This window comes from Kryptolebias marmoratus, linkage group LG3 (genome assembly GCF_001649575.2).
Source record: "Kryptolebias marmoratus isolate JLee-2015 linkage group LG3, ASM164957v2, whole genome shotgun sequence".
Classification (NCBI taxonomy): Eukaryota; Metazoa; Chordata; class Actinopteri; order Cyprinodontiformes; family Rivulidae; genus Kryptolebias; species Kryptolebias marmoratus.
Window position 1 is genome coordinate 17,630,843 of NC_051432.1, and position 27,293 is coordinate 17,658,135.

The 27,293-nt window shown below is 42.0% G+C and overlaps 4 protein-coding genes across 7 annotated transcripts in view; 2 read left to right on the forward strand and 2 right to left on the reverse strand.

Annotated features, from left to right (window-relative positions):
- Positions 1-3,688, forward strand: part of LOC108245380 (retinol dehydrogenase 8) — a 6,959-nt gene extending 3,271 nt beyond the window's left edge. For both annotated transcript variants that reach the window (XM_017432293.3, XM_017432369.3), the window contains exons 2-6: positions 1,445-1,606; positions 1,699-1,878; positions 2,015-2,108; positions 3,109-3,292; positions 3,399-3,688. In XM_017432293.3, coding sequence (XP_017287782.1) covers positions 1,445-1,606; positions 1,699-1,878; positions 2,015-2,108; positions 3,109-3,292; positions 3,399-3,626 — 848 coding nt within the window. In that variant the 3' untranslated portion in view covers positions 3,627-3,688. The remainder of the gene's footprint in view (positions 1-1,444; positions 1,607-1,698; positions 1,879-2,014; positions 2,109-3,108; positions 3,293-3,398) is intronic.
- A 1,054-nt stretch (positions 3,689-4,742) lies between these two features.
- Positions 4,743-12,788, forward strand: palb2 (partner and localizer of BRCA2). Of its 2 annotated transcripts, XM_017424886.3 has the most exons (13): positions 4,743-4,848; positions 5,050-5,137; positions 5,209-5,268; positions 5,355-5,514; positions 6,017-7,342; positions 8,195-9,603; positions 9,731-9,883; positions 10,162-10,244; positions 10,449-10,598; positions 10,688-10,804; positions 11,729-11,816; positions 11,901-12,100; positions 12,179-12,788. In XM_017424886.3, exons 2-13 carry the CDS (start codon positions 5,069-5,071, stop codon positions 12,369-12,371), a joined length of 4,008 nt encoding a protein of 1,335 aa, XP_017280375.1. In that variant the 5' UTR covers positions 4,743-4,848; positions 5,050-5,068; the 3' UTR covers positions 12,372-12,788. The 2 variants fall into 2 exon arrangements, 1 of the variants encoding a protein (XP_017280375.1); XR_005232944.1 differs by lacking the exon at positions 12,179-12,788 and having other exon boundaries at positions 10,688-10,810; positions 11,901-11,946.
- Positions 12,789-13,677: 889 nt separating this feature from the next.
- On the reverse strand, positions 13,678-18,402 carry plk1 (polo-like kinase 1 (Drosophila)). Of its 2 annotated transcripts, XM_025003343.2 has the most exons (12): positions 17,690-18,402; positions 17,216-17,384; positions 16,825-16,969; positions 16,653-16,746; positions 16,327-16,552; positions 16,092-16,134; positions 15,908-16,005; positions 15,694-15,771; positions 14,852-15,006; positions 14,551-14,733; positions 14,343-14,456; positions 13,678-14,282 (listed from the first exon to the last, which is right to left on the reverse strand). In XM_025003343.2, the coding sequence occupies exons 1-12, from the start codon at positions 18,050-18,052 to the stop codon at positions 14,262-14,264; spliced, it is 1,689 nt and encodes a 562-aa protein (XP_024859111.1). In that variant the 5' UTR covers positions 18,053-18,402; the 3' UTR covers positions 13,678-14,261. The 2 variants fall into 2 exon arrangements, with proteins under 2 accessions (XP_024859111.1, XP_017284718.1); XM_017429229.3 differs by having other exon boundaries at positions 13,678-14,456.
- Positions 18,403-21,237: 2,835 nt separating this feature from the next.
- The window catches only part of LOC108245204 (fascin-like), a 7,098-nt gene continuing 1,042 nt past the window's right edge, over positions 21,238-27,293 (reverse strand). The window contains exons 2-5 of the mRNA XM_017431951.3: positions 25,307-25,463; positions 25,094-25,215; positions 23,626-23,796; positions 21,238-22,557 (exon numbers count right to left, since the gene is read on the reverse strand). Coding sequence (XP_017287440.1) covers positions 22,352-22,557; positions 23,626-23,796; positions 25,094-25,215; positions 25,307-25,463 — 656 coding nt within the window. The 3' untranslated portion in view covers positions 21,238-22,351. The remainder of the gene's footprint in view (positions 22,558-23,625; positions 23,797-25,093; positions 25,216-25,306; positions 25,464-27,293) is intronic.

The window sequence follows — 27,293 nt, forward strand, 5'->3', positions numbered from 1 at the left end:
CCCCATTACTGGAGAGTTATAGTAGGTGAACGCAGGGTTCACCACCCCAGCTAGTTGAGGGTATGAGAAGGCCTGGCACGGCATGGTTCCATATGCAAGCTCAGCAGGCTGAACAAACAGCAAGTCTTGACCATCCTCCCCGGTCACAGCAGGCTGGGTGATGTTATCTTGATATGGAGGGTTGCTCTCCCCCTCCTGACCAGATAGGGCCTGGGTTTCCTCACTGTGAGGTCTCACTGGGTCAGGTTTGTGACTCGTCTCGTTTCCACCATTTTCACCTTTCACAACAATAGGACCAAATAATTTTATCTGAGTAGACGTGTCCACTCTGTGTTCACGTATTAACTGAAGGGAAGTCAGTGCTCGTGTGTGTGTTGTGTCAGCCAACACAAAGCCTGGAAGAGTGAACTTAGTTTGACTCTGTATGTGGAACCTCATTCACCTCGGCACAACGCCTAATCGTTTATTTACAGCAGCAGCCTGAGGGGGAAGTGCTGCCAATTAACCACTTGATGAACACGGAAACGGTCTGTGGAAAAAGAATAAATATCTGATCAGGAGAAAAGAGGATTGCACACAGAAACAAAAAGGCATAACTAAGATGTCATTATGACTGAAAAGCATCTTTTGCTACTTGAAGTGAGCGTGAAGTTTCTACCCTTTTTACTAAAACTCGTCAAAGAAAAGTTAAAGGGGGTGTGGTTGTTGCTTTATTATTGTGCTCGAGTGCAAAGTTTGTGAACTAAAGCTCCTATTCAGTCAATGTGACTGTTCCCTGAAAGAACAGAGACGTTCTGTTAGATTACTTCTTCTACAACATGGGTTTATCTGTGGAGGACAGCTCATAAAACAAGCTAAAGAAAAGTTTTAAAATCAATCTGACCAACGTTTGTTTTACCAACATGATCATTTTTTTCCTAATTAAAGTTTCTTTCATACAATTTATGGACTGTACCTTCTTCAGCACACTTTCAGTTAATGTAGTGACTCATACAACAAAACCTTTAGCTCGTTCAGACTTTTGGTTTTTGTAACTTTTGGACTTTTTAAATTATTTAACTTTGTTTATGTTATTTTCCTCATTGAAATGAATGAACTCTTCAAATCCTTGATAAACTTTGTGATCTTTAAAATATACTTCAACATACTTTCTTTGTTTTTAGCTTTTAGCTACTGTTTTTGCTAGTGTTAGCTTGTAGCTACCATTCCGTTGCTTTAAGCTTGTAGCTAACGTTTTCTCAGTTTTAGCTTTTTGCTACCGATCTGCAGGTTGCAGCTTTTAGCTACTCGTTTGCTAATTTTGGTTTGCAGCAACTGTTTTGCTTATTTTAGCTTCTATTGTTTTGTTGCCAATTTTGGCTTATGTTTTGCTAATTTCAGCTTCTGCTCTTATCTTTTTAGCTTCAGCACTGAGCATTAATTCTGCACTTTCTCCCGTCCACAGTAATAGCTACGATGCGCGACCTGAAACGTAAAGATAAGCTGGTGGAAGCTGCCGGGGATGCGTACGAGAAAACTCTCTCTCTTGCAGTCCTAGACGTCTGCAGCGACGACTCCGTCAAACAGTGTATTAACGGCATCAAAGATCGACACGTGGACGTCCTCAGTGAGTCACAGGAGAGCACGTTTAACATTCTGCCTGCCGATTACTCCGTCTCACTCCTCTCCTCCTCGTCCCTCTCCTCTCACCCTGACCAGTCAATAACGCAGGAATCGGTCTGGTGGGTCCGGTAGAGAGCATCCCCATCGAAGAGATGAAGAAAGTTTTTGAGACCAACTTCTTCGGGGTCATTCGCATGATCAAGGAGGTGATGCCTGACATGAAGAAAAGAAGAGGGGGGCACATCATCGTGGTCAGCAGCGTGATGGGTCTGCAAGGTGAGCAGGGACACGCGGGGAGGGTGGGGTTGGGTGGGCTGCCCAACAACAGCTTTGTCAGCCTCACTTTGATAGATGGGTGGATGAAGCACTAATGGGTTATAAGTGAGTGTTTCTGTATTGTTTGCCTTCTCAGGGGTGGTGTTTAATGATGTCTACGCAGCTTCCAAGTTTGCCATGGAGGGCTTTTGCGAGAGTCTGGCCGTGCAACTTTTAAAGTTCAATGTCACGTAAGCACCACGGATGCCATTACCATTAAAACGCATGGACTGAAATGTAACTAGAGAAATACAATTACTCCAGGAAATAATGTCTTTTTTTGGTGTTTTGATGGCCATACAATTGAAAAGCACAGCAATCCAAAGTCTTTTTCAAAACGTTGAAAGCGTGGTCATTTAATCAGACATTGGGCAGGTATGTAAATGCAGATGGGTGTTGAAGAAGATGGATGTCAGGGATTAGTGTTAGGGACAGCAGGTATGTTGATGGGGACAGTACTGACTCTGAAATGAAGACCTGCTATCTATTCAAAGCCACGCTTCAAAACACTACCTAAAGCAGTGGTCTTCAATCCTGGTCCTCAGGGCCATTATCATGCATGTTTTACTTGTTTCTCTGCTCCAACACACCTGATTTGAATCAATGGGTGATTAACAGGCTTCTGCAGAACATGAAGAGGTAATTTAACCACTGAATCATGTGTGTTGGAGCAGGGAAACAAGTAACACATACAGGATAGTGGCCCTCGAGGACCAGGATTGGACACCCCTGACCGAAAGAGTTCCTATATGAACAAGACATTCTGATTATGGCATTAAAGTGCATATTTTATTCAAAGGGGCAAAATGACCTGATAGGAGAAGAGGGTAGAAGGCTGAGTAAACATAATCTGCTGAACGCACTCTCTTAAAGTTATTTCTAATTTAGTCAGAATGTGGTTTTGGCTCTGCATCTGACTCCCTTTCCTGACCCTCTAATTGCTTCTTTAAAGTTAACACAGACATATCCAACATCCACATTTCCTCCAATGACAGTGAGTTCAGGAGACCGATTCATGGAAATACCAGACATCTAGGTGCAGGCAAGGCAAAGTAAAATGGATAAGTCAGTCATTTAATGAAATAATATTTAGTTATCTTGAAATAAAGATAATATTCTGAGTGCTGAAAACTTCCATTTTACCCGACGGTGTATGGTGAACGGTGGTTTGCTGTTTGTTTGTGGACACAGACTGTCAATGATCGAGCCTGGACCGGTGCGCACAGAATTCGAAGCCAAAATGATCCAAGACGTGAAACAAAAGGATTGTCCTGGAGCTGATCCAGACACCGTGCATTACTTTAAGAACATCTACCTTCCTTCTGCAGTGGACATCTTCGAGGCATTCGGACAGTCACCTGATGACATTGCAAGAGTAAGGATTATGCCTCTCTTTCTACTTCGTGTCTTTTTGTCCAAACTATGTTCAAGCCTTAAAAAAATGACCACAAAATCTGTCTTTTCCTGTCCTTTTGTCGCAGTGCACCAAGAAAGTGATTGAAGCGAGCAGGCCACGTTTCCGTAATCTGACCAACCCGATGTACTCCCCGATCGTTGCCCTGAAATACGCCGATGAAACCGGAGGCCTGTCTGTTCACGCCTTCTACCACATGCTCTTCAACATGGGTTCTCTGATGCATGTGTGCGTGACGGCCATGAAGTACCTCACCTGTGGATGTCTGAGGACGAGGACGATTTCACCAAACTAAAAAAAAAAAAACTAAATATGTTGTACTGATGTGTCAATAATAAAACAGGAGCTGATCGTCTCAACGCTGGCTTGTCTTTGTTGTCAGAGGATCATAACAAATATATTTTACAGCCCAAAGCCATAACACATTTAAACACCAATCATCTTATCTGACAGCCAAATAAGTAGGGCACTTATCAAGCAGCCTGATTCAGTCATTTATTCCCTAGTAGTCAGATTTAAAGGTAGTGTCACATCTTATATGTAACATGTGGAAAAAAGTGCTCTTTTTAATTATGGTCATTGTTTTAAATATTCACTCATCAAAATTGTCATTTATAACCTCTGAAACCACCACTTCAGACACATTTCAGCAGACGCTGTGTACAAAACTTAAGATGATGATCAGAACTGCAATTTTAAAAAAATAATAAATTAGTTTTTATACTAATAAAACATTTTGAGAATGTTATGAATGTGCTGAGCATGACTCTTAGCTACTACCCCACCAACCACAGCTCAATAGCTGTAAAAATTTACAAAGTTATAGTCATTTTTGTGTTGGCTAGCTGAGGCGGCCATCTTGAATTGGGTTGACTCAGTTGGATTCACTAAAATTCGTCAAGTGGTTTATGAGATATTTTGCTAATAGTTAGGGTCAAAGTTTTAAGCAAAGATGTGAGGAGTTTAGAGTGTGTCGCGAATGTCTCTCAGCTATTACCACACCAAGTTTGAGCTCAATATCTGTAAAATTGACTGAGTTGCAGCCATTTTTATATTTATTTATAAGGTTGCTCACCTGCGACGGCCATTAGATTTAATTACTAATTTCCGAGAGTTTAATTACAATTCTTGGGCTGTTTTGCGGTATGTTTTGCTAACACGACGGACCAAACACAAACAAGCAAGCCTCATAAACAGTAATTTGAACAGCTGCACAAAAGTTACCTTTTGTTAAGTGAGTTTGTTAAATGTTTAACAGTCAAAAGCTTGGTCATGTATTTTTAAAATATATATAAATATCAAGTTCAAAAACATGAAGATAAGATATAAAACGCACCTTAATTACCAAAGGAAACTGCAGGACTCGCTGATCGACTCGTCTGGGCTCCGCTGCTGATGTCTGATGGAGCCGCGGGAAAATTCCAAGTAAATCGATGCCCGAATGATCGAGCAGTTTAAACAAACTTTGATGGACGGGCTGCCGAAAACCTTCTGTAAACACTACCATGAAGTAAAAGGCAGGTTATACGTTCAGTATCTCTCTTTGTGAACACGTTTACCTCGTGATGTGGGTTGTTAAGGTTTATATTCGTAAGGAAAGTAACGTTCGAGGTGTTATTTTCAGCGTTAGCCGTCAGTTTCAATGGTAAATGCTAATGCTAAGCTAATGTTGACATACCCGTCTGTTATTGACCTGTAGGTTTTGTGTTATATGTCAGGTCGTGCTGCCTGAGCAGGATGGATATCAATGTTCAGCACAGTGAGGAGCAGCTGAGGAATACACTACACTGTGATGACAAGGAGAAGGTAAATTTGGGGCTTTTCCTACACTTTTCAACCACTAAATCTCCTCTGACGTTTACTTTATCCCCCCTCAGCTCCGCAGGAAGTTGGCACAGTTACAAAGGGAGTATCTCAAGACGGCTCAGAGACTGCAGGTGAGGCTTGTCAAGTTCTGCTAAACTTTGAGGTGAATATTGTGGAGGAGTAGTGGTTTACGCAGACGCGTTTATCTGCAAAACAGAGGGCTGAGCGTTTGGAAGCTGTGCAGAGGCATGTCAGAAGCAGGATTTCCCAGCAGAAACATCAGGAGCTGGAGGCTACGTCGAGCTCTTCCTCGTCGATACAGAACGCAAACAACGCAGTGGCTCAAGGTTTACCTCCGCGTCAGGCCCACACTGAAGGTAAGCCTGGCTTCATCTAATCTAATCTAAACTCTTGCATTATTCATACTCTAATAACAAAACACCTAAAACCTGCAAAAAAAATGAGCCCCTTATTATAACCCTGTTTCCAAGAGGTTGGGGCATTGTGTAAAATGTTAATAAAAACAAAACGCAATGATTTGCACATCTCATATCTCATAAACCTGTTGTCAGCCTCTCTGATTCTATAGGGGTGCATTAGTGCCTATAGCATGGCAATAACGATACAATTTCCTAGTTTCAGCATTTGATACATTTACTCTGTTCTATTGTGAATACACTATGGATTTATGAGGTTTGCAAATCATTGCATTCTGTCTTTATTTACATTTCACACAACTTCCCAACTGTTTCAGAACTGGGGTTGTACTTAACCACATATGGTGTCATGGAAAATGTTTTCCATAGAGTTTAGGTTATACTGTCTGTCATAAACGCATATTATCTGTTGGAATTCACACACATTCTGATGTTTTATCAGGTCCAGCAGATTCTGATACATCCAGGAGGAACCAGGTGATCAGGTTTATGCTTCCCCCTGATGCTGCTTGTCCACAAACTGCAGATCCTGGCAATGACGCCGCCGTAGGTTACAGAGCCAGTCCCACCCTGCGCCTTCGGTCACGACGCAGCCGCCTTCGCCTGGAGAGGAGGAGTGCTGAGGCTGGCAACGACGCAGACAGCAACCAGCAAGGACAGCAGCAAGAGGGAAAGGTGGAAAGTGCTAAAACGGTAGTAGAAGAAGAAGGAACAGTTGAGGCAAAGGGAGGAGATGAAGCGAATGGAAGTGAAGAGCTGTTTTCTGCTACAGAGTCCCCCTCTCTGCTGCTAACACACTGCAACACACAAGGACACACTGAAACTGGAGATGTGTTGGGAAAGGAGAACCTAAGAGGCCAGGAGCAACAAGCAAAAGAAGCCGATTTAACCACTGAGGAGAGGGGGGAAAATGGCACGCAAAACGAGGAAACAAACGCTAAGACTGAAGAGGATGGAGCCAGGAGTGAGGAAGTGGAAGAGAAAAAGGCACATATGGAAAATGGTGAGAAAAATGTACCTGAAAAAACTTGTGAAAATTTGGTGAAGATAAAAGAAGAAGAGAATGGGATCACGAGAGAGGGAAAAGCTGCAAGCCTCCTGGATTCCTGTACACTCGTGGAGGGACTTCTTTTCCCAGCAGAATACTACGTTCGAACCACGAGACGGATGACGTTTTCACAGAGTCAGCCCGACATGCAGGCCGTCATACTGTCCCAGCTGAGCATGGGGCGGCATCGCAGGAGTCAAGGCCGCGGCAGAGGGTCAAACCGGGACTCCCAGACCCGGGGCAGTTCTGATCAGCACACTCAGACAGATTTCTCCTCTCCGACGACTCCTTCCTCGTTTTTAAACCCTCTCAACTCGCCCCAAGCGCGTCCCGCCGACACCGCTGTGGAGTGTAGCCAGAGCTCCGGTGACACTTCGAATCCCGTCACGGCTCACCAGATGGACACACCGCCAGTCACCGTGACTCGTCCTCCGAGAGGAAAGAGGAGGAGGAGGAGAGGTAGAGGCAGGGGGAGACCTCAGACATCAAGAGCTCCACAACCCCCCGTCTCCTCAGTGTCTTCCTCCCAGTCTGTCCATGAAGCTGACGGAGCAGACACCTGCCTCGGTCCAGTGAAAGCTGACTCAGAGTCAGGTGGAACCCAGCCTTCATCCACCCACAGCTCTTCATCTAAAGTTAATGGAGCTGCTGAACGTGTGCAGAAAGTCTTTCCTATCTTTCAGAAGAGCAGCATCACAACCAGCAGACAGGTGAACACAGGTAAGATTACAGAGTGTATGTTAAGGATTTTGATTGCAGTAATATTAGCATGTATTGGTTCTTTAGGACAACGGTGTTGTTCATGTTATGGCTTTTTGTTGTGTATTATTATTGTTCAAAAGTTTGTCCGCTATGTTTTACATCTTCACTGTTTTCTCGTCTTCGATCAAAACAAACCCAAATGAAAACACATTTGAGGCATTAAAATTTGATCACCTCAGCGAACACTTCACACATCATGCAGAACAGCTTGTACTGCTCACTTTTGAACCTTTTTTTTGTTGTTTATTGTTGCTTATTTTTCATTCATGTCTCGTTCATTTTACACTGAGGTTTAGACAGAACAACCTTTCATCCAGCTGCATATGGTGCATGTAGCTGAATGATTAATAAATTGTTTGGCCACTCAGTTTAGGAGAGTTAAAATCTTTTCACCATCAGAGGAAATCGTTGTGTTTTAGTCTCAGAATGTTTCCCGAGACATCACTTAGTGCAGAAAGGGTGTTTTTCTACGCTTCTAGAATAAGTTGATAAATCTTATGATGGAATTAGTTTGAATACTCATTAATAGAAATTCCAGCTAATTAATGAATGTCTGTGCAGACTGATATGAGTTCATAGATTTTAATTATCCAGTGAATGTCTGTCTTATTAACAGATTGACTTTCAGATTTTGAAATCAACTTTAGATCAACTAAATCTTCAGAAGATCTAGAATTAAGTCAGACTATTACAGTGTAAGCTGGCTCACCTTTTAATTTTCTCTATATATTAAGAAGTGTGGTTTCATATTAGTGCTCTTCCACCCCCCATCCTGTTACAACCTTGTCCCCCCCATATTGTGTCCTGCAGGCACGTCAAACTACCAATCTCTCCTCCTGCCCTCCTCATCTTCACCGGCACAAACATCTCATCTTCCTCCTCCTCCTCCCCTGTTTCCCGTCCCGCTTGTCGGCAGCCTGAAAAGCTTAGACACCCACCAGGATTTTCACCTCCCGGACGATCAGTTTGCCTCCCTGAAGCTGCACAAACTTCGGCAGGTTGCCGTGGAATCAGGGGTCGAACATTTCTCCGCACCGTCACACAACACGCGCAGCAGCTTCCGCTGCGCCGACTCGCCGTGCAGCATCGGCGATCTGACGACGCTTCTTTCCCTCCCGCTCAGCGTCACACCGACAGTTACAGACCCGGCCTGCCCCGATGACGAGGAACAGCAAACCCAGCTGCGGGACTTGCCATCAGCACACATCCTTACAGATGACTTGATTTGCAAAGACTCAACTCAGGAGGTGTTTGAAAATAATAACCCAGAAACTAACGTGGAGCAGCAGCTCCATGCAGAGACACAAGACTCTGAGGACTGTGGACATCCAGAGCATGAAGCTGTGACTCCCGACAGTCAAAGCAGGAGCTGCATATCAACCAGAAGCACACACAGATCCACAAACTCTGACAAACTCAATCCTCAGCAGAGCTTTTTGTACAAAGCACCATTCAAAGGGAATGATTCTGTCACTGGACATTCAGATGAACTTAAAGAGCAGCTAGTTGCTAAAAAACAAACAGATTATTGTGGATTAAGCAGCTCTTCAGAAGATCAGATGACTAGATATCACCAAGTAGAAAACAGAGCTGCTACGGAGACTCTTTTATTTGATCACTCCCAAGATGAAACTCAAGAGAAGCCTTCGAACGTCCCCGCTTCGTTACAAACATGTAATAAGGCAAAAGTCGCACACGAGTCGCCTGTTCAGAACAAAAACGTGCAATGTTCTTTTGACGAACCTGAACTCAACCCAAACCTTTCCGAAGACAGACTGACTCATTGCTCTCAGACTGTGTTGAAATCTCCTCCTGCTTCAGTGAACTGCTCCTTTAGGACCACCCGCCCACCCTCACCTGCTCCAGCTCCCAGCCCGGCGCTGCCCTCCTTGGGAATCACTCCTCATCCTCCTCTGTCTTCCTCCCCCGCCGCTCCATCCCTCAGCCTCCCTCCTCCCCACAGTCCGTCCACGCAGGCTCTGTCTCCTCCGGCTCTTTCTCCTCACCCATCCACCCCCTGGCTGCCTCCGCTCTCCCCATGCAGTCACGTTCAGGGTTCCTCCGAGCCGCCAGCTGTGAGCGATCGGTGTCACAAAGTCCAACTGGCTGCAAGTCTAAATCCATCCGGTGGTCAGCTCCACGGCTCCCCCGGACCTGGGCTTCAGACAACAGAGGACACTGCAGAGTGGTGCATTATGAGACGTAGTCACACGCTGAAGGTAAAACAACCCTTTTTGTTTTTCATAACTTGACTTAAGTCACAGCTATTTGCTGGGTGGGGATTAATCATCCACACCCTCCTTTGTTGAGTAAATTGGGTGTTTTTTGTTGTGTTTGTGTCTTCAGGCTGCAGCAGGAGGCTCTCTGGTGGACGCGTGCTGTCTTCCTGGATCATCAGGTGGACTGTTTGTAGCAGCAGCAGGAAAATGGGCCGTGTGCCTCTGGAGTCAGACTTCAGCTTCTGACTGGAGCCTAAAACACACCTGGACCTTCAGAGAGGCAAGTTATTGTGTCTCTGATTAAAAACAGTTTCAAAGAAATGCACTCTAACCTACTCTGCTATTGATGCACAGAATCAATTTAAAGATAAAGTCCATAAGAAGCATCTTTTTTATTTTACTTTTTCTTGTTAAAATACAATATTAAACAGAGAATGCATGTCTTGACAGATTTATTATAGTGTTTATTGTAGGGATTAAATAAAGTATTTTTTTGACTCATTCCATGGATTGGATGATCATTTTAATGTGTCTTTTGTTTGTTGTTGTTGTTTACAGCCTGTCATCAATGTGTTTCCTGTCCCAGACGCCGCTGGCCTCATCTGTGTGACTCTTGGTCAGCTGGAAATCAGAGAAGTGAGGTGAAGACAGCAGACAATGAGACGTATATTTAAACATTTGAAGCTTTTTTTTTTTTTTTGTCTCAACCTACAATAAGTACACAGCTGATTGGACACGATTTGTCCTCAGAAACTAGCTGAGCAGCTAGTTTCTGAGGACATCACATGAAGATGTTAAGAAAATGAATTATAGTTTTTATTTGCGTGTTGTGTTTATGCGCTCAGAACGCTGTCGTGCCGCAGCCTCGCCGAGACGCTGATATGTGAGGGGGTCATGCAGGTCGTTGTAGGTTTGTACGAGTCCCGGGTGGTCACCTCGTCCCACTCAGCGACAGGCTCTACCCTGCAGGCGTTCACGCTGTCAGACAGCAGCGGGTAAGGCTGCGTGTAGCTCCTCCCCCACATCCCGTGTCACCGCGCACCCGTGGACACGCGTGTCAGCTTCTTGCTTCTGCCTCTTTCAGCTCCTGGAGTTGTCAGCCTCTCGTGTCTCCTGGCGTTTGTGTCGGCGCCCTCGCTCCCGTGGACGAGCTCTCTGACGCTCTGATTGGTACAAGTGAAGATGGACACCTCTTCATCTGGTAAATGTACTAAAAACTATATATATTTATGGCATGTAGTGTGTGCGCTGAATAAACTGCAAATGAATTCATGGGAATAAGCTGTATGGCTGAGCAGCATCAGTAAACCAACAGACAACAAGTGATGTGACTTTTTTTGAGCAGAGAAACATATTTTAAAGATTAAACTTGTTATTTGAGCCCTTATTTGTCCGTTTAAACTGTGGACAGATAAAACAAAAGTTGGGGACACATCAATATGGCCTGCAGCTGAGGGATAAAAACATTTATTCTTAAAAATGTTTTAAAAATTCTAAATATTTATCCAGTTTTGTCTGGACAAAAGCTGAATTTCTACTGTTTGGTGGTTTGTTGTGACACCATAGACAAGTGAATGAAACAGATAGTTTTGTTCATTATGTAATATTAAATCTTTTGCGTTTTTTTTTTTTTTTTTTTTAATCTGTAATTACTCAGTTAATACAGTTTGAAGACCTCATGTAATGTATTTTTGTCTGTAGTCAAGGTGACTTTTTATTTTTTACATTTTCTGTAATATGTTGTTTCAGGTTAGCAGTTATCATGACTATTAGCCATGGCCTTAACTTTCTGAACATTACGTTGCCCAGTTTATTGTATCCAAACCAAAATGCGTTTACGTGGAATACGTATTTCAGAGATTTGACACTAAATGGATCAACGTTTTTTTGGAAAACACATCTTGTGTTGTGTGCACAATTTATTTTTGCTTCCCCCTAGTGGCAAACAAGGCAGTTACAGGTTGAAAACTTAATCACGTTCTGATGAACGCTTCATGATTTATTAGTTTGATTTTGAGAGATAACTTAATGTCAGCCACTCAGAACTCTTTGTAGACCGTCTACATGTTTTGCTCTCACAGGCTCGTGTTGTTCATAGTAAACTTTTATTTTGTTTGTTTTAAAGGAATTCAAAAACCGGACAGCTGCTGTGCAGCGTCCTGCTAGGCCACGGTTTATCACACACAGCCTGCCTCAGAGGATACTCCCAGTCTGTAAGTAGCCAGTCTTTGTACAAATGATTGTTGCACTGTAACTTTTAGTGTTACTTCCTGTTTTTTCCTGTTTTCATTGTGCAGGGAGTGTTGTTGGTCCTGCTGCAGCACCACTTTCTAAACTCCCTGGATGATGATGATGATGATGAGGCAATAATCAAAGATCAGATGTTTTCAGAGGAGGAGACAAAAACAGCCTTGTTCTCTTTGGTCGGCATCAACCCTCTGAGTGGAAAATCCGTCCTGGCTACTCGACTCTGTCCACCCAAAGGCTGGTCTGGCAGGTGAGACGAAGAGCAACCGAAGACCGGCGCCTCGTATTCATGTGCTTCTCTTTGTGCAATCATGTCTGTGCTCCGCAGGCTGTGTGAAGCCGACGTCCGTCGCTCCAGCGTGGTGGGCCTGAGCCAGAGCGGCCGCATTTGCGTGTGGGAGCTCGGAAAGCAAACGTCCAGGATGGTGGAGGCTGAAGACTGGCAGCTGGTTCGATGGGGAGGAGAGGACAGGCTGGTGATCGGACATCATAATGGAGATGTTTCTTTACGCTGCTGCTAAAGCTATAAATGTTTCAGTCAGAAGAAAAGTCTATCCGTAGCTGCATGAATGCCTATCAGAAGGCATCAACAAACTGAAACATCACAGAAGGCTGTTGTTTGATATAATCTAAAGTTCACTTTGTTTATTTCACTAAATAACCTTTTAAAGACAAACTCAGGTTGCTGTACTGCAAAACCATAAAAAACTAAACCCATCACATAATTCTGAGTTTATGTCCAAACACATAAGCTAAAAAGACTGAAATGTGATTTTGTTTTGATTGCACGTCTTCACGCTGTACCGCCTTTTAAGTGAAAAATCTTTACTTTTTAGACGACTGCATTCCTGTTTGTTTTAATACTGCTGCTGTTTTAATTGTTCTTATTGTGAAGCCTTGTTATATTTAAAGAAAAAAAAGTATTACCAAAGTTTGTAATAAAATTTCTATTAAAGGTTTGTGAAATATGCTGCCTTATGTCTTCTTTTAAACAGCTGCTGTGGCTAAATTCTGCATTTGTTTGATGAAGGGACAGTGAGGGGTTGTCCCCCTGAGCTTAAATTTTTTAAATAATGCTGTCAGTGGCCAATCACACTACTGTACCACTGTCTGTGTACTAAAATCAACATGTATCTATGGCTCTTTAAGGACTGGCTTGTTGGTATATTGTTTTTTTTTTAAGTGGAACGTGCATCTTTAATAGTTTTTCTTTAACATTGACAGACCTCTGTGTACAGGTCAAATGAAATCTTAAAGGAATAGATTAACTTTTTATATGTAAATATCTTACTTGTCGTAGAAAAGCATTGTGAGAATCTGGAGAGACAGTTTCAAGTTTGAGAAGCAAACAGTCACAGCAGGGCTGAGAGTGAAGTGGATTTCTGACATTTCACCTCCGTTCTCAAAAACTTTAAAGCAAACCTTTTATAAACTTTTACACCTCTGTCAGTTTCAAATTACATGATTATTCAGGCAAAAATACATTTATTCTGCACGTGCCCAAGGCCGCTGCTGCCATTTTGTGCTCGTAAATATTGATGTAACGGGAAACTGATGCCAAAGTTTACAAAACAGCATTTCACACAAACTGCTACAAATTTAAGATTTGAGTTCTTTAATAACAGCAGCTTTCCACTTTAGTCCCGGCCCCATTTATCTTATCATTCTGGTCAAAATGTGTCTTTCAAATTCAGGTCATTTATAAGAAGCCATCTGCAACAGGTAAGATACTAAGTGTTCACAATAACCCTACAGATCCTCAGTTCAGAAATACATATTTAAAGGTGACTACAGAGCAACCAAAGACAAACAGACAAAACGCCAAACTTTTGCTCCAAAAGAATCTTTATTTAAACCTGGTATACCTTCTTTAAAACATGTTCAGAAGTATGTACAAGTCTGTCCACCAAAGAAAGTTATAAAAAGCAGGAAGAATGTACATGATGGAGACATTAATATGGTTGGCTTGACTGTAAACAACACAGAAAAAACAAACAAACAAACAAACTTAGAGACCAGAGGTTTATCCACCTGCAGCAAGTCTCGGTCTCCACAGCTCATTCTGCTCACCGCTGGAGGGTTTATAAACGAAAACGGACACAAACGAAGCGGGGAACTTTTTTTGGGAAGTAGTAGTAACTTAACAACTTCTAGATGTAATGAACAGATCTTTTGGCTTTGCATTAAAAACCTCAGCAGTAATGTCAGTAGGAATGTGTCAAAAGGTGAGCTTCATCGAGAAAGTCCAGCGTTTTCTTTTTATTAACACCATGAAAGTGGGTTAAAAACATCTTGGTACATGAGATGGTATAAAAAGAATCGCCTTTGCGGAATAAAAAAAAAATACAAACAATTGAAAGGTTTTGAGACTATATGAGACGGTGATTGAAGAGTTGGGGAACAGAACTAGTCTAATTGGCGGCGGAGGAAGGCTTGCTGACCAGCAGCTTCTCCACCATCAGCTTGGCGTAACGCATGCGGCTGGCCAGCTCCTTGCTGCAGCCGAACTCCTCCAGCAGGGACAGCTTGTACGTGCGGAAGTCCCGCTTCTCGTCGATGTAGGTCACCGCGGCCATCAGGGGACACAGGATGAGCTTGGTGTGGTCCTGGGAAGAAAGGAGAACACAGATCGTGTGGATGAGGGGGGATATAAACCCCAGGGTGACATTAAAGGGCGAGGTGATGCGTTTCGTGTCTGACCTGGAAGAAGTTGATCTGAACCGTGCCGTTGCTGAGGTGCAGCACGATGGCGCTCTTCGTCCTGAACCACAGGGACAGGTAAGGCAGCCGCGCCAGCTCGTCGCCGTCCCGCCGCGCCATGTTGGCCCCGGCCTTCAGCAGGTGCTCGCTCATGTAGTTGCGGAAGTATTTCAGCAGCGTTATCTACAGCAAGAAAAAAAAAACAACAGCTGCTTTCACTGCGAGGCGCTGCCCAAACACAGCAAACACTCCACCGGCTGGTTTCACACGGACACGTAAACCTAAATCCTCCTCTCCTGACCTTTTTGTTGAGCGCCGCAGGAAAAGAGCGGACACTGAGGTAGGACTCGGCAGCCGCCTTATCGATGTACTGCAGGCTGTCTCCGTCGGCGTACATGATGAGACGAGTGTAATCGTTGAACAGAACGCCCACACTGTTGTCACACAGCTGGTAGCCTTTAAAAAGAAGACATTTAAACTGTCATTAGAAGATCTTTTAACAAGTACAAAGAAAAACTACCTTAATGCTTTTTGTTTCTCAGCAGCCAGAAATCTGTTTTTTTTCTTCAAAGTTTGATTTTAATTATTTGACAAGCTTAGGTCAAAATAATCAAATCAAACATTTAATCTCAAATATAGCAAGAAATCAGAAATGCTTCAACTTTTACTGTCATTTAGTTAAAAGATATTTTTGAAAAGACTGAACATTAACACTGCTGAGATCACCTGTTTGTCATCAAAGATCCATCCATATACATTCAAACATTTAGGACAAGGAGGACGTTAATGGATGAGAATTTTAACAGATATTCAGTTTTGCACTTTTTAGAAATAACCTCAGACAAACAGGAAGGAAAACAGCGAAGAAACTGGCTCAGAGATTCAATCTTTTTTAGTTAGTAGTTACAGCTACTTTTGTGTTTAACAAGGTCGACCTTCTTGAATTCGATTGACTCCTAAAGCTTTGAGACTTTCATCAAAATCCATCCAGTGGTTCATGAGATATTTTGCTAATAGACAAATGAATCAGTCTTTGCTTTTTAGCAGTGAGAAAAATAAAGTTTTTGAATCAGTGTTCCGTTTTTCTGATAGGTGCAGACAAACAGATGATGGGATGGATATGAACCCGGGTGTGAGGTTTACCTAGTCCATATTTATCAGAGTAGTCGACCCATTTGCTGATCCAGAAGATGGGGATGCATGCCGGATCTTCTGCTTCCTCTGGAAACACACAAAGACAACAAGATCTCTATATACACGTGTCAACGAGGCTTCACTTTATCATATTCAACTAAACCTCAGCAGTGCTCAACAGAAACTTTGAAAGCGCCAGATAAGGTGAACAGTCTGCACTGACCTTGTCTGATGAGGGGCCTCTCAGAGGGTTTCGAGGAGTTGATGGTATCCAGCTGCTGCAGCATGTCTTTCAGGTGGCATTCTGATGGTTCTGCCTCTCTACGGAGAACACAACCAGCAAATTATTCACAAACTGTTTCTAAAACTAAAACACACAACCACCAAGTATTTAACCACCATGTTACCTTTGCATAGGCTCGTCTTTCACCTCCATTTTCTCTGTGCCAACTGGAAAAAAAAAAAAAGAGGAGAACATCCATAACTATTGAAAACCAGACAACCTTACAACAGTAATCATCTTAAATCAACCTTTTAACTTTCCCATTTCCAGTGCAGCTAATATCATGGCTTATAGAAGAAGAAAAAAAATAATAAATCAATCAAAAGCTCTTTTGGTGAGTCGTTGTTGAGCTTCACTACCTTTGTTGTTCAGAGCAGTGAGGGGGCGTCGCTGGCTGAGCTCTGTAGCTGTGGACGGGGCGATCGAGAAGCGCGGCGGTACAGTGAGACACGTAGTGGGCAGATGCAGGGGGGTGTAGCCCGACGTGAAGAACTCGTCGGTTTGCAGCTCTGCGATGGTCGGCCTCTGGACAGGATCAGGGTGCAGCATCCTCTTGATGAGAGTCGACGCAGCCGGGTTGACGTGCTGCAAGAGGGCAAATTAGACGTATACAAAAAAAAAAAAAACAAACACCGAATATGATACTTTAAGAAGACTGCTGTGTGCTATCATCCTGTCTTCTTACCCAAGGGATGTTGTAGCTGTTCTTCTTGATGCGATTGTAGGTCTCCTTCAAACAGGAGGTCTCAAACGGAGGCTTGCCCACCAACAAAGTGTACCTGAGGGAGCAGGTGAGGAGCAGGCTTTATTAAGCGGAATCACTTAAAGTTCCTGCGCGTTTGTGGTTGCTCACTTACAAAATGCACCCAAGTGACCAGACATCCACTTCATAACTGTGGCCTTTCTTACAAAGCACTTCAGGAGCGATGTAGTTGGGTGTTCCGCACAAGGTCTTCTTCCGTTCACCGTCAAACTCGATCTTGGTTGCCAAACCAAAGTCCCCTAAATGAAGAAGGAAAATGGTTTGTAGAACAGCAGAGCAGGACTGTCACAGATGAAGGCAAAGACTGAGCAAGAACGTTTTTGCTTGTACCGTTAGCCAAATATCTCATCAACCAGAGGAGCTTTAACTTATACAAGATATGCCTACGGCAGCGGGTGACATGCATTCCTTTAAGGAAGGCGAGGCCTTATGTATTTTGTGTGCCCTGCACGGATCTGTGGGTGCTGCGCAACGAAAGGAAGTACCTATCTTGACGTCCATGTCATCGTTGAGGAAGATGTTGCCCAGTTTCAGATCCCTGTGGATGACCTTGTTGTTGTGCAGGTACTGGACACCCTTCAGCAGCTGGGTCATGTAGTATCGAGCCTCAGGTTCTGTCACAGCCTTGCGACGCTTGTGCAGCTCCAGCAGAGACTGAAATTAAATTTAAAAAGTTAAAATATATTTAAGAAAAGGTCTTCCTTTTTGTACTGTAAAATCAATTGTTATATTATGAAGTATGACATTATAGATAGGAGGGTAAAAAAAATGTTTAGGGATTTAGTAAAGTTGGGATTTGTGTTCAAAACTCCATTGACTTTTCGTCCAATTTAAGCTTCCTATTTGAACAGGCCGGGAGGACAACGGAAGAGGCCGCCATGTTAACCGTCGGCCTTCAACCTTATGTTCACAGGAAGAAAATTAAATGAGAAAGTTTCAACTTCTTGCCGTCCACTCACCCTTCTCCTGCAGATCTCCAGGACCACGAAGACGAAGTCGTCGTCCTCGAAGAACCCGTTGAAGCCGACGACATTCGGGTGGTTCAGGCTCTTGTGAATGGCGATTTCCGAGGTCATCTTCTCCCTCTGGTGCTGCTTCAGTATCAGCGCCTTGGGGACGATTTTGCCGGCGAAAACCGTCTTCGTCTCCACGTCCGTGATTTCGTAGCACTTCGCGAAGCCGCCTTTTCCGAGGAATCTTCCCCTGGTGTATCGTTTCATGGTGCGTGGATCAACGAGGGTGTCCGGGATTTCTTTGAGGGGTGCCGATTTCGGATCCGCGTGTACCGACGGATGCGTCGGCTTCGCAGCACCAGCGCTCATGTTGTATTAAAATTACCTTCGGTGTGCTTACAAATAAATAAATAACAGTTTTCTCCCCCCAAGCAGTCGTAGTTAAGATAGCTGCGAGGGTCAAACTATTGTTAACCCTAACTCAACCGACGTTTAGCCTGGGAAGCTAGCTTTCTTCCATAAACTTCTCGGTTTAAATCAAAACTTACGTTTACTCCTTTCGGGCCGAAGCGTTAATTGACATTAGATCCCACGATTAAACCGCATTAAGACCGAGAAGCAATAATCTGCAGGAAACGTGAAATAATTCGTCGGGCTCGTCCGACGGATTGCTATCCTGCCGTCCAGTCCTGCCTTTTTGAAAACAGTTTCTAGTACAAATTTTAAATGCTCGCTCTCGCCTCACGGCTCTTTCTGATTGGTCGGACTGATTTGAATTCCACTGCGTTGCAGCAAAGCATTGTGGGAAGGCAGATACAAACTTAGCCAATCATTAAAGGAAGAGACATTTTCCCACGACCTGATTGGCTTCTCGTACCCCCGGTCGCGTCAAGTTTCCCTGAGCATGTGCTCATGGGAAATGTAGTGCAAGTGGCATTTAAACGCTCACTAATGATGTTTTTAAACGCAGAGATGTGTTTTGACATGTACTTAAATTATGATATTGAACTGTGTAAAGTATAGTAAAACATTTTATTTCCAAAATGGAAAAGAAAGAACTTGTCTGACTAAATTACAAAATGTGAGTCAGGATCAGAGAGCAGATCTGCATATAAAATTTATTTTATATGAATTCAAATATTTTCTTCGACTTTCCAATTTGAAAAAGCTTCTAATAATGTTGATTTTAATGCTTGTACATAGAAGCCTTTGGTTAGTTTTCAAATTTAACAGATATATCTTTAACAGATGGTTTATTTATTATTATTTTTATATATATATATATATATATATTGACGACTAAAATAATAAGCTCAGGGGTTCAGACTAGCTTTTTTTTCTATTCCTGTAAAATGCTGAAGCTTGTCACAAACCATTAATTTCGTCATAATGGCACCTTTTTTTCTTTTGTCCAAAAATAACACTTTCAAAGTGTAGATGTTTTGGGCAGATTTATTAAGAAATCTTTCAACTATTAAAAAGAACATACTAATTGCATAAATTGTTATATTTTGCAAACTAGATATTCATATATATTGCTCACTCAATCATGTCTAATTAAACAGTGCAAGTATTCTAACAAAACTATTTAAATGTACATAATAGTACTCATAAAATCAAACATATTCAACATGTTGCCAACAAAAAAGAAAATGATTGCTTTAGGGTGCTAATATCACAGGTTTATGATTTTACGCCAAATAGTTTCTCGTCATTCTTTGTAAATCCTGAAGTCCAGCCTAATTCACTTTCACACTGACTGCACTAGATGGCAGCGGTGGCCACATGTAGATTAAATCCACAGGGAGACTGTTGCACATATAGCAGCTACAGATCAGCTCAGGGCATGAAACCATTTTCTCTGACACAGCAGAGATCCACAGCTGGTTGGGCGTTTATAAATCAGGTTCTGAAGCTCCAAAATAATTAAGCAGAAATCAAATACTGAGCCGTGCTCTCCTTTAGCACACCAAATACATATTTATGCTTATATTGTTTTAATTATGTAAAGAAATAGAACAAACACACAGTAACTGCACAAATAACACAGCATGCAAAACTAATTTATCTTTAACGTAGCTAGGCTATTTGTGATGTTATCATTGTTCTGTTTTTGTTGTTACAGCTGTGGATGGGATGTAAAAATGTGTCTGCCATGTACTCTGTAATCCCTGCTGTGGTAGTCAAGGCTTTGGCTTTAATAGATGCGACTTTTGTCGAGATTATTGGTGAGTGCGTCTGTTCCTGTCTGCACACTCACTTTCCTCAAGCTCCCTTTCTGCTATCAAGCGTTTCCATGGCAACATGCAGAGATGCTGCTGGAAGCAGCAAAAGGAAATGAGTTTGTCTGTGAATGTAGGTGTCAGTGCATTAATTTTAGCAGGACAGCATTGACGGAGTTAAGTGTCCTCTGCAGAGACACGGAGAAAGTAGAGCAGGTTGCCTCCCTCTTTGCCTCACCTTCCTTTTTCTTCTACAGTTTTGGCTCAGTGAGCTCTCGGGGGAGGACACTATGTGGGCTTTTTCATTTTTCTTCCCACATAAGCTTCAACAACCTTGAGCAAAACCATGACAAAGGAAATTTCTTACTGCAACAAAATGCTTGCCACATCTAATATACCACCAAAGATCTAATGTGTAGCTCAATGTTTTTATTATTGGGCAAAATTCATTTTATATTTGTCCTTTAAATCTATTTATTGAACACCGTCTATTTTATTTATTCAACATTATGTTTTTGGTTTGTTATGTTTATTTATGTTATGTTCATTCATGTCAGGACCACGCACAGAAACATTATTAGAGATGGGTTTTACCAGATTTAAAAGCTAATTTCTGTCAAAACAATGATGGAAATGAGCTAGTTTGGGTTTTAAACTGATGTTTCACTATTTATTTTGAACTCTTCTGTTATATAAGGGGATATGAATTTCCGTTTTATCCTATTGGCTCATTCACATAATGAAAAAACTTGTTCAGACTATGCTATCACAGTAAATGCTAACAATTAGTATGCTAAGACAATCAACTTCAGTTCCCCAGTACTGATAATGTATTCTTTTATACTGTTCTTGACACATTTAAACCACAAATTGGTCTATTTTGACCAAAATATAAGAGAAGTGTTATTATATAACAGAATATTAAACTGGGGAATAAAAGACACAGAAAAGTGCGCTCAAAGTGTGCTGTTTTCTCTGCCAGAATGCTCATTAACATGTTCAGCTGAGAATAAATGACTAGTTTACACAGCACCACTGGTTATGAATCAAAGAACGGACCAAAGTTAGATTTCAAAACGACTCCGAATAAAAAAGATTACAAGGGTTACAACATTTAAAGAATTATTCTTAAACTAGAACATGTCTGGGTCGACATGGAACTATCAGTGTTTCACGTTTTGTGTAATTTCATCTAAAATACTAGAGAGGCAACAGAAAAACACTGCAACGTCCCAAACCACGTGACTTAATGATTTTCTGGTAAAAATACAAAAAAATCAATGAGCTGGAGAAATAAAAGCACATAAAGTAAATAAATACTAAAGTCCAACGTGAGAGAGAGAGAGAGAGGTTTATTCACTTTTTTCGGTTCAGTTCAGAAGAAAAAAAAGAATTAAGAAAGAAAGAAATAGAGTAAATGTTACATGGAAGGCACAGCCACAATAAAAGCAGGCATTTGTCCATAATTGTGTTTACAAATTAATAGCAGCATTTAATACAGGTCCGATAACAAACTTGTGCTTTGAATTTCAAGTGGTAAACACATTGTTGTGCTGATTATTGGTCACAGTTTTTTTACAGTTTAATTTAATGTATTTATGACCGTATTTCTGTATTTCCTTCTGTTCTACCTTGTTGTTGCTTTTAATCGAAAAGAATTCTGAAAAGAATACTCCCTCGTTGGATGGATGATATTAAAAGCTCCCTTCAGTCAGTGTGATTTGTTCAGTTTGGGAACGTGGTCGAAAATCTTGCTTTCATCTGAGCGTTAAGAGAGTTGAAAGAATCTGATTCTGAAACCTTTTTTTCTAGAGGTTTTTCTTGCGAGAGACTTTTGTGAGTGTGCATACGGGCGGCCTGAAAATAGAAAACTCGAGACAAATGTTAGATCTGCTAACCATGTCCTCGTTCTATGTTTCCATGGTTATAGTGCTTTTTCAGTATTCAGCAACAGACAAAGCGTTATTTACAGCAGAAAAATGAAAAATCAGTAACATCCCTTCATCCGGTGTGTCTATATTCTGTGCTTTGAAAGAGCTCAAGAAATGAAAGCGGTGCATGTAGCCAGTAAGACATTAAAGCAGCTGAATTGTAGGATTTTATGTTTGTTACACCAGCAGTAGGTACCACATATTGCAACAGCTAATAAGTACAGCTTGTGTAAGTTGGAATGAAAGTAAAACAAGCCAGACATTCAATAGAACAAGTTCATGTTAATCCTAAATGTAAAAGTCCAGCTTGTGTTATGAGCAGAAAAGAAAATTGAGTGTTTGCAGAGTTTTGCTGTTTATCAGCTCCGATTTCCACCACACAGCCATCCAAAATTATCCACAACTACACACACACTCACACACAGAAACACAAAACAGCACGACAACAACAAAAAAAAAAACTTACATCATTGTTAAGTTTTAAGCATTGTGTCAGATAGCGACAGAGTCCTCCCTTAATACTCCCAGAGGGTGGCGCTGTCCAGGGAGTCTGCGTTGGCCTTTAGCCCTCCAGCGTGGTCACCTTTGAGGTACTTCCCGCCGAGAGCTCGAATGGCCATCTTGTTGAGATCACAGAACTCGAGAAGGAACTGGACGGGTATGGCGCTGCTGCACACAACCGCCGAGTCGTTGTCAACGCACCAATACTTCCCCTGAGAGTCTGAGCAAACGGCACAGAGTTGGACACAGGAGGCATTTATTTAGTCTGTGAAGCTAAGGAGTTGTTGAAGTAATGGAGAATTTCAGATGGTCTACATGACCAGAGTATTATTCCCATTAAATATTTTGAATCCTGGCATTGTTTAAAGCAAAATGATCTCCATTTAAATGATAGCTGGCACCATTTTAGAAAGCCCCAAGAATGAACGCTGCATTCATAAGCAAATGAAATCTAATCAAATTAAACCCACAGGACACGAGGGAAACAATGACAATGACATAGACTATGTGAATACGGTTCCCTTCGTTAGAAAAAAAAAGGTTTTGACTGCATTTAAGATCACAGATTTTTCCCACTAGCAAGTGAAATATTGTTTTAACTAATGTAACGAACATTTTGTGTTATTAACTGTAGAACTGACAAACTGCTAAGGCTGCTACAGTACTCTGGATATTTTTTTAAACATGTATTTATCTTTTTTAAAAAAACCTCCAGCCAGTCCAGAACAAAATAATAAAAACGGCAAAAAGTTGAAATTCCCATATCTGGCCAGTAGGTGGCGAAAGCGTCAAAATCAACAACTAGACAAAGTAGACAGAAGGAAAATGTTGAGCGGGGTTAACAATTCTTCCAAACAACCATAGCTGTTTTGGTTTTACACTGTAGGTAGTACCTGCTGCTATTTTCAGGACCGCTTTCATCAACGTTTGAAGTGACTGGAGCGGATATTAAAAGGTGACGCAAAAGAGAAAACGAACAAAAAACTGATTTGTCAAAAAGGGTCTGTACAGTGGAGCTATAATAAGGTCTTTCAGTGGTGAACTCTTGATAATGCCAGCACAGTTCCTTCTTTGAAAGAAAAAACTCTTTCAAACACATTTGCACATATTGCAAATTTGAAAACTCAGAATGCAGGAAACGCTATATTCTACATTTACATGTGGTCTTCATATAAGAAGTTTTACTGCAATCTGCTTTAAAACTCTACCATCGACTTGTGTGACTTGTAATATTTACATAAAAGATGCCAAAGCAACACCACATCTGTCTCTTTACATCATGACTTACCTTTAAAGGAATAAGCACCATTATGGAACTCGAGCTGGAAAACATCGTAGGACGCTCTGTTGGAGTCGAGGGTTGGAAATCCAGCCTTGCGAGCCCCAATGAAACCATGCTCCCCACGGAGGACAATGATTGGACGGTTAATCAGCTTCATCAGGAACTGTTCAGCCTCCCCTGAAGTAAGAAGTTAATTCAGAGCTGCGCCTCAGATAACGGATTTTTCTCTCTTTCTGTTACTCTATAGACTTATTCAGAATTTGATTTGACTGATTGTATTTTATTACAGAGGCTTTATCATGTTTTTTGCGGATAACCTGATCACATTAAGTCATAGGGTTTTGGTAGATATGTGTTAGTTTTAAAGGAAACTGTGATTCCTACTGACAAGTAATAGTTAATCACAGAGTTCTTCAGGGTTCAGTGCTTGCACCAATACTTCTGACTTGAGATACGCTTCGTTTAGGTCAAATTATTAGACAGTGCAGCATAAATGTCCACTGATGACACTCAGCTATACTTATCTGATAAGTCAGATGACTGTAGTTGTGCCACTATCTGATGCATACAGCTTTCTGGTAATTGTACCATTTTAACGTCTAAATTACCCTCCTCGTCTGTAACATGTTCAGATGTAAATGTGCCTCCTTCCTCTCTGAAGAAGGCCCGAGCCTGAATGCTTCAGATAGTCTGTCATCTTGTCAGTGAGGCCAGGATCAGACCCGGCGATCCAAACTCTCAACTGGAGTCAGAGCTTGTTTTTGTATTGCTGGTCCAGAAAATATAAGCTCTTATCTAGAACTGATTGAACACACAGATGCACCACAAAAAAAAAAAATGCATGTAATAGGACCTCCAGTGAAGTCCAGTTTTTACTGAGCTGATATACAGCAGAGCTCCACAGTTTGTTTGATTTTATTTATTTATTTATTTTTTGGTTTGAAGGTGTCCAATCTTAAACCTGGGTTACCTAAATTCAGGAAACAGTCTAATGGAATGACAACCTTGTAAATAGGAAAAACAAAAAAACGCATGACTTAAGGTACCTTTGACATTAGTTTAGTGGTATTTTCCTCCATAGATTTGCACATTTTCATTAAAAAGTTCAGGAGGCAGCCAGCCAAGAAAAAGCCCAGCTGTTTCTTATTGGTCAGCTTCACTAGACCAGTGGCTCCCAAAGTTGGGGTTGGGACACTAATGTGGGTCATAAAACACCAATTGTGGGGTCCTGAGAAGGTCTACAAAAATCAAATTACTGTAAAATGATTGTCCATAGGATATTTAGCCTCAAACTGTTATAGTCATAAATGGATAACGATAACATCACAGATGTTGAGGCTCTTTGTTAAATGGTTTGGATCTTAAACTAACATTAATTAGCATCACGAGTCCAGATTGAGTTTTTGGGGGTGAGATGATTGGTGTCTTAAGTATTTGACTTTGTCATGTTTGATAAATGTCAGACACGACTTACCCGCGTTGTCAACGGTCGCCGCCAGCTGCCCATTCTTCTTCGCAGTCACATGCTTGCCATTGGCTGCACGGATACACACGCGACCGTCACGCCACTCCAGCTCAAAGTGACTGTCCGCAGACCTGAAAAACAGCCGCACGTTACAGAGCTCCCTGTCAGTCCTTTCAGCGCGAAACTCACCACATGCCAGAATGTGTGCGTTGGGGAAGGTACTTGGTGGAGGCGTTGCACTGCAGTCCTCCAGTTGCTGTCAGTGTCCAATATTTTCCAGCAGCGGTTCTGAAAGCACACTTCCTGTCTTCACGGTTCATCTCCAACTGGAAGACTTCTTGGTCCCCTTCCTCTTCCTGATTGGCTGACAGGTCCATTCCTGGAAAATGAGGTCATCTGCCATCAGCTTCCATTTGTCTGTGTTGGTCTGAAACTCTCTCAAATTGCAATTCATAAAGATCTCGATGACAGACAACAAAAAAGAAGATATCCAAAGCTGTCTGTAGCCAGCAATTTAGGCTTGTTTTGATGGCAAAGGACCTTGGTGCCACCATGATCACCTCTGTATACCAAGGTTTTCTAGAGACTGTCTGCCTGAAAGATGAAGCTTGGCCAAAAGCAGGAGCCTCAAGAGGATTCTGCATGAATGAAGACATGCCTGCAAACAAAAACCGAAGCATAGGAGCACGTCTAAACTTCTCTTCATCGTTGTGAGGAAGTCACACAGAAGGCACTTTAAGTTTTCACCATCTAAACTGGTTTCTGTCTTAAGGGAGTTGAATCGTTTGATTTTCACGCAGTGCTTGCATATTCTGTCTCAGTCTTAGTCAAATAATCGATCAAATACGACATATCTGACCAATCCAACATGCGCCTGTACCTAATGGTGCTTTGATAAGACCACCCGACACATCACTTGTATTTGTAGTCGAGATACTGATGCATAAACAACAGTGAGTCTCCAAATAAGTGACAAAATTGGAGAACACTATGTGGACCGGGCTTCTGGGATGGGATGTTGTTGACTCTTAAAATCATAGCAGCAAGTCAGAGTCTTTTTGAAATGAGACATTTTAAAGTGATCCTAGTTTCTGGATTACTTTACTGTACAAAAGTCTCATTTTTCTATATTTTACGTGAAAGGAGCCAAACTGGTCGGTGGTCTTGATCGGTAGTGATTCAGGCTTTTATAAAGGTTTTTTTTTTTATTTGTACCTTTGGCTGATTTTGCATTCATGTTCAGTCTTCCCTGACCATTTTCAGAGGACTGATTTTTGTTAGGTCTCTTCACTGTCACCTATGAGTTTTCCAGGCATAAAAATGCCTCATAAACTCAAGGCCTGAGCCAGAGCTGGTTCCACATAACAAACTTGGATCTTTATGCAATTTGTTAACAGCAGACACAGTTTGTTCCAATTTCTTTAACCGGACCACTCAAAGATGCCAAAGATGACAGTCTGACACAAAAACAGCATTTTAGCATCAGCAAGCTGATTCTAGGTTGGAGTGCTAGGACCCATTTTAAATTTTTCTTATTCAGCAAAAAGTCCCAACTTACTGAAACACTTAAGATTCCTAAAGCTAGACAACACTGTGTAACAGAAAGTCTGCATACATCGAAATTAACGTCTTAGTTCTATCAAAACCACATGTCAGAGGCTGTGTAGGTCACACGTCACTGACCTCATTCAGTCAAATATTATCTTCCTTCTCCTGCAACATACACACACATATACACACACTGAGTCTTTGTATGCAGGGCAGCAGAAAGCAGCTGAGTGGCTACAAGAAAAATAAGGTCTAAAAGTCCCCATTCAGCAGGACTGTCAGAGTCACACCTCACCCTCTTTTTCTTTGCACCTCCTCCATTTTTATTCTTTGTCTAAAAGGCCCAAGCCTGTCCTTGATCTGTCTGTCCTCGCCTTATTCTGAGATTGGGAATGACACATAAATCACCAGTGGTCTGAAGCTGACCCTGCAGCCACAATGCAGGGGTAGGATTACTGCAGAAAAATGTTGGGTTTTGCAGAGGCTGGCCAAAAAGGACGGGGGGGGGAAGCATGGTAATGAAAAACACATGGTCCAGGAAAATGAATTAGGAGTCTCTAATTCTCCCTGAGACGCACAGCTGCCAATGCTTTGTGCCCAGTTATGCAGTGACTTCATCAGTTTGGTGAAACATTTACATTTACTCCCCTTAACCTAACCC

Coding starts and splice junctions, on each gene's coding strand:
- plk1 (XM_017429229.3), bottom strand. CDS start 18,052: ATGAGCGCTGGTGCTGCGAAGCCGACGCATCCGTCGGTACACGCGGAT. Junction 14,734..14,851: donor CTGCGGCGCTCAACAAAAAG/GTCAGGAGAGGA, acceptor TTCTTGCTGTAG/ATAACGCTGCTGAAATACTT. Junction 14,457..14,550: donor TTCAGATCAACTTCTTCCAG/GTCAGACACGAA, acceptor CTTTCTTCCCAG/GACCACACCAAGCTCATCCT.
- palb2 (XM_017424886.3), top strand. CDS start 5,069: ATGGATATCAATGTTCAGCACAGTGAGGAGCAGCTGAGGAATACACTA. Junction 5,515..6,016: donor GCGTCAGGCCCACACTGAAG/GTAAGCCTGGCT, acceptor ATGTTTTATCAG/GTCCAGCAGATTCTGATACA. Junction 9,884..10,161: donor ACACCTGGACCTTCAGAGAG/GCAAGTTATTGT, acceptor TGTTGTTTACAG/CCTGTCATCAATGTGTTTCC.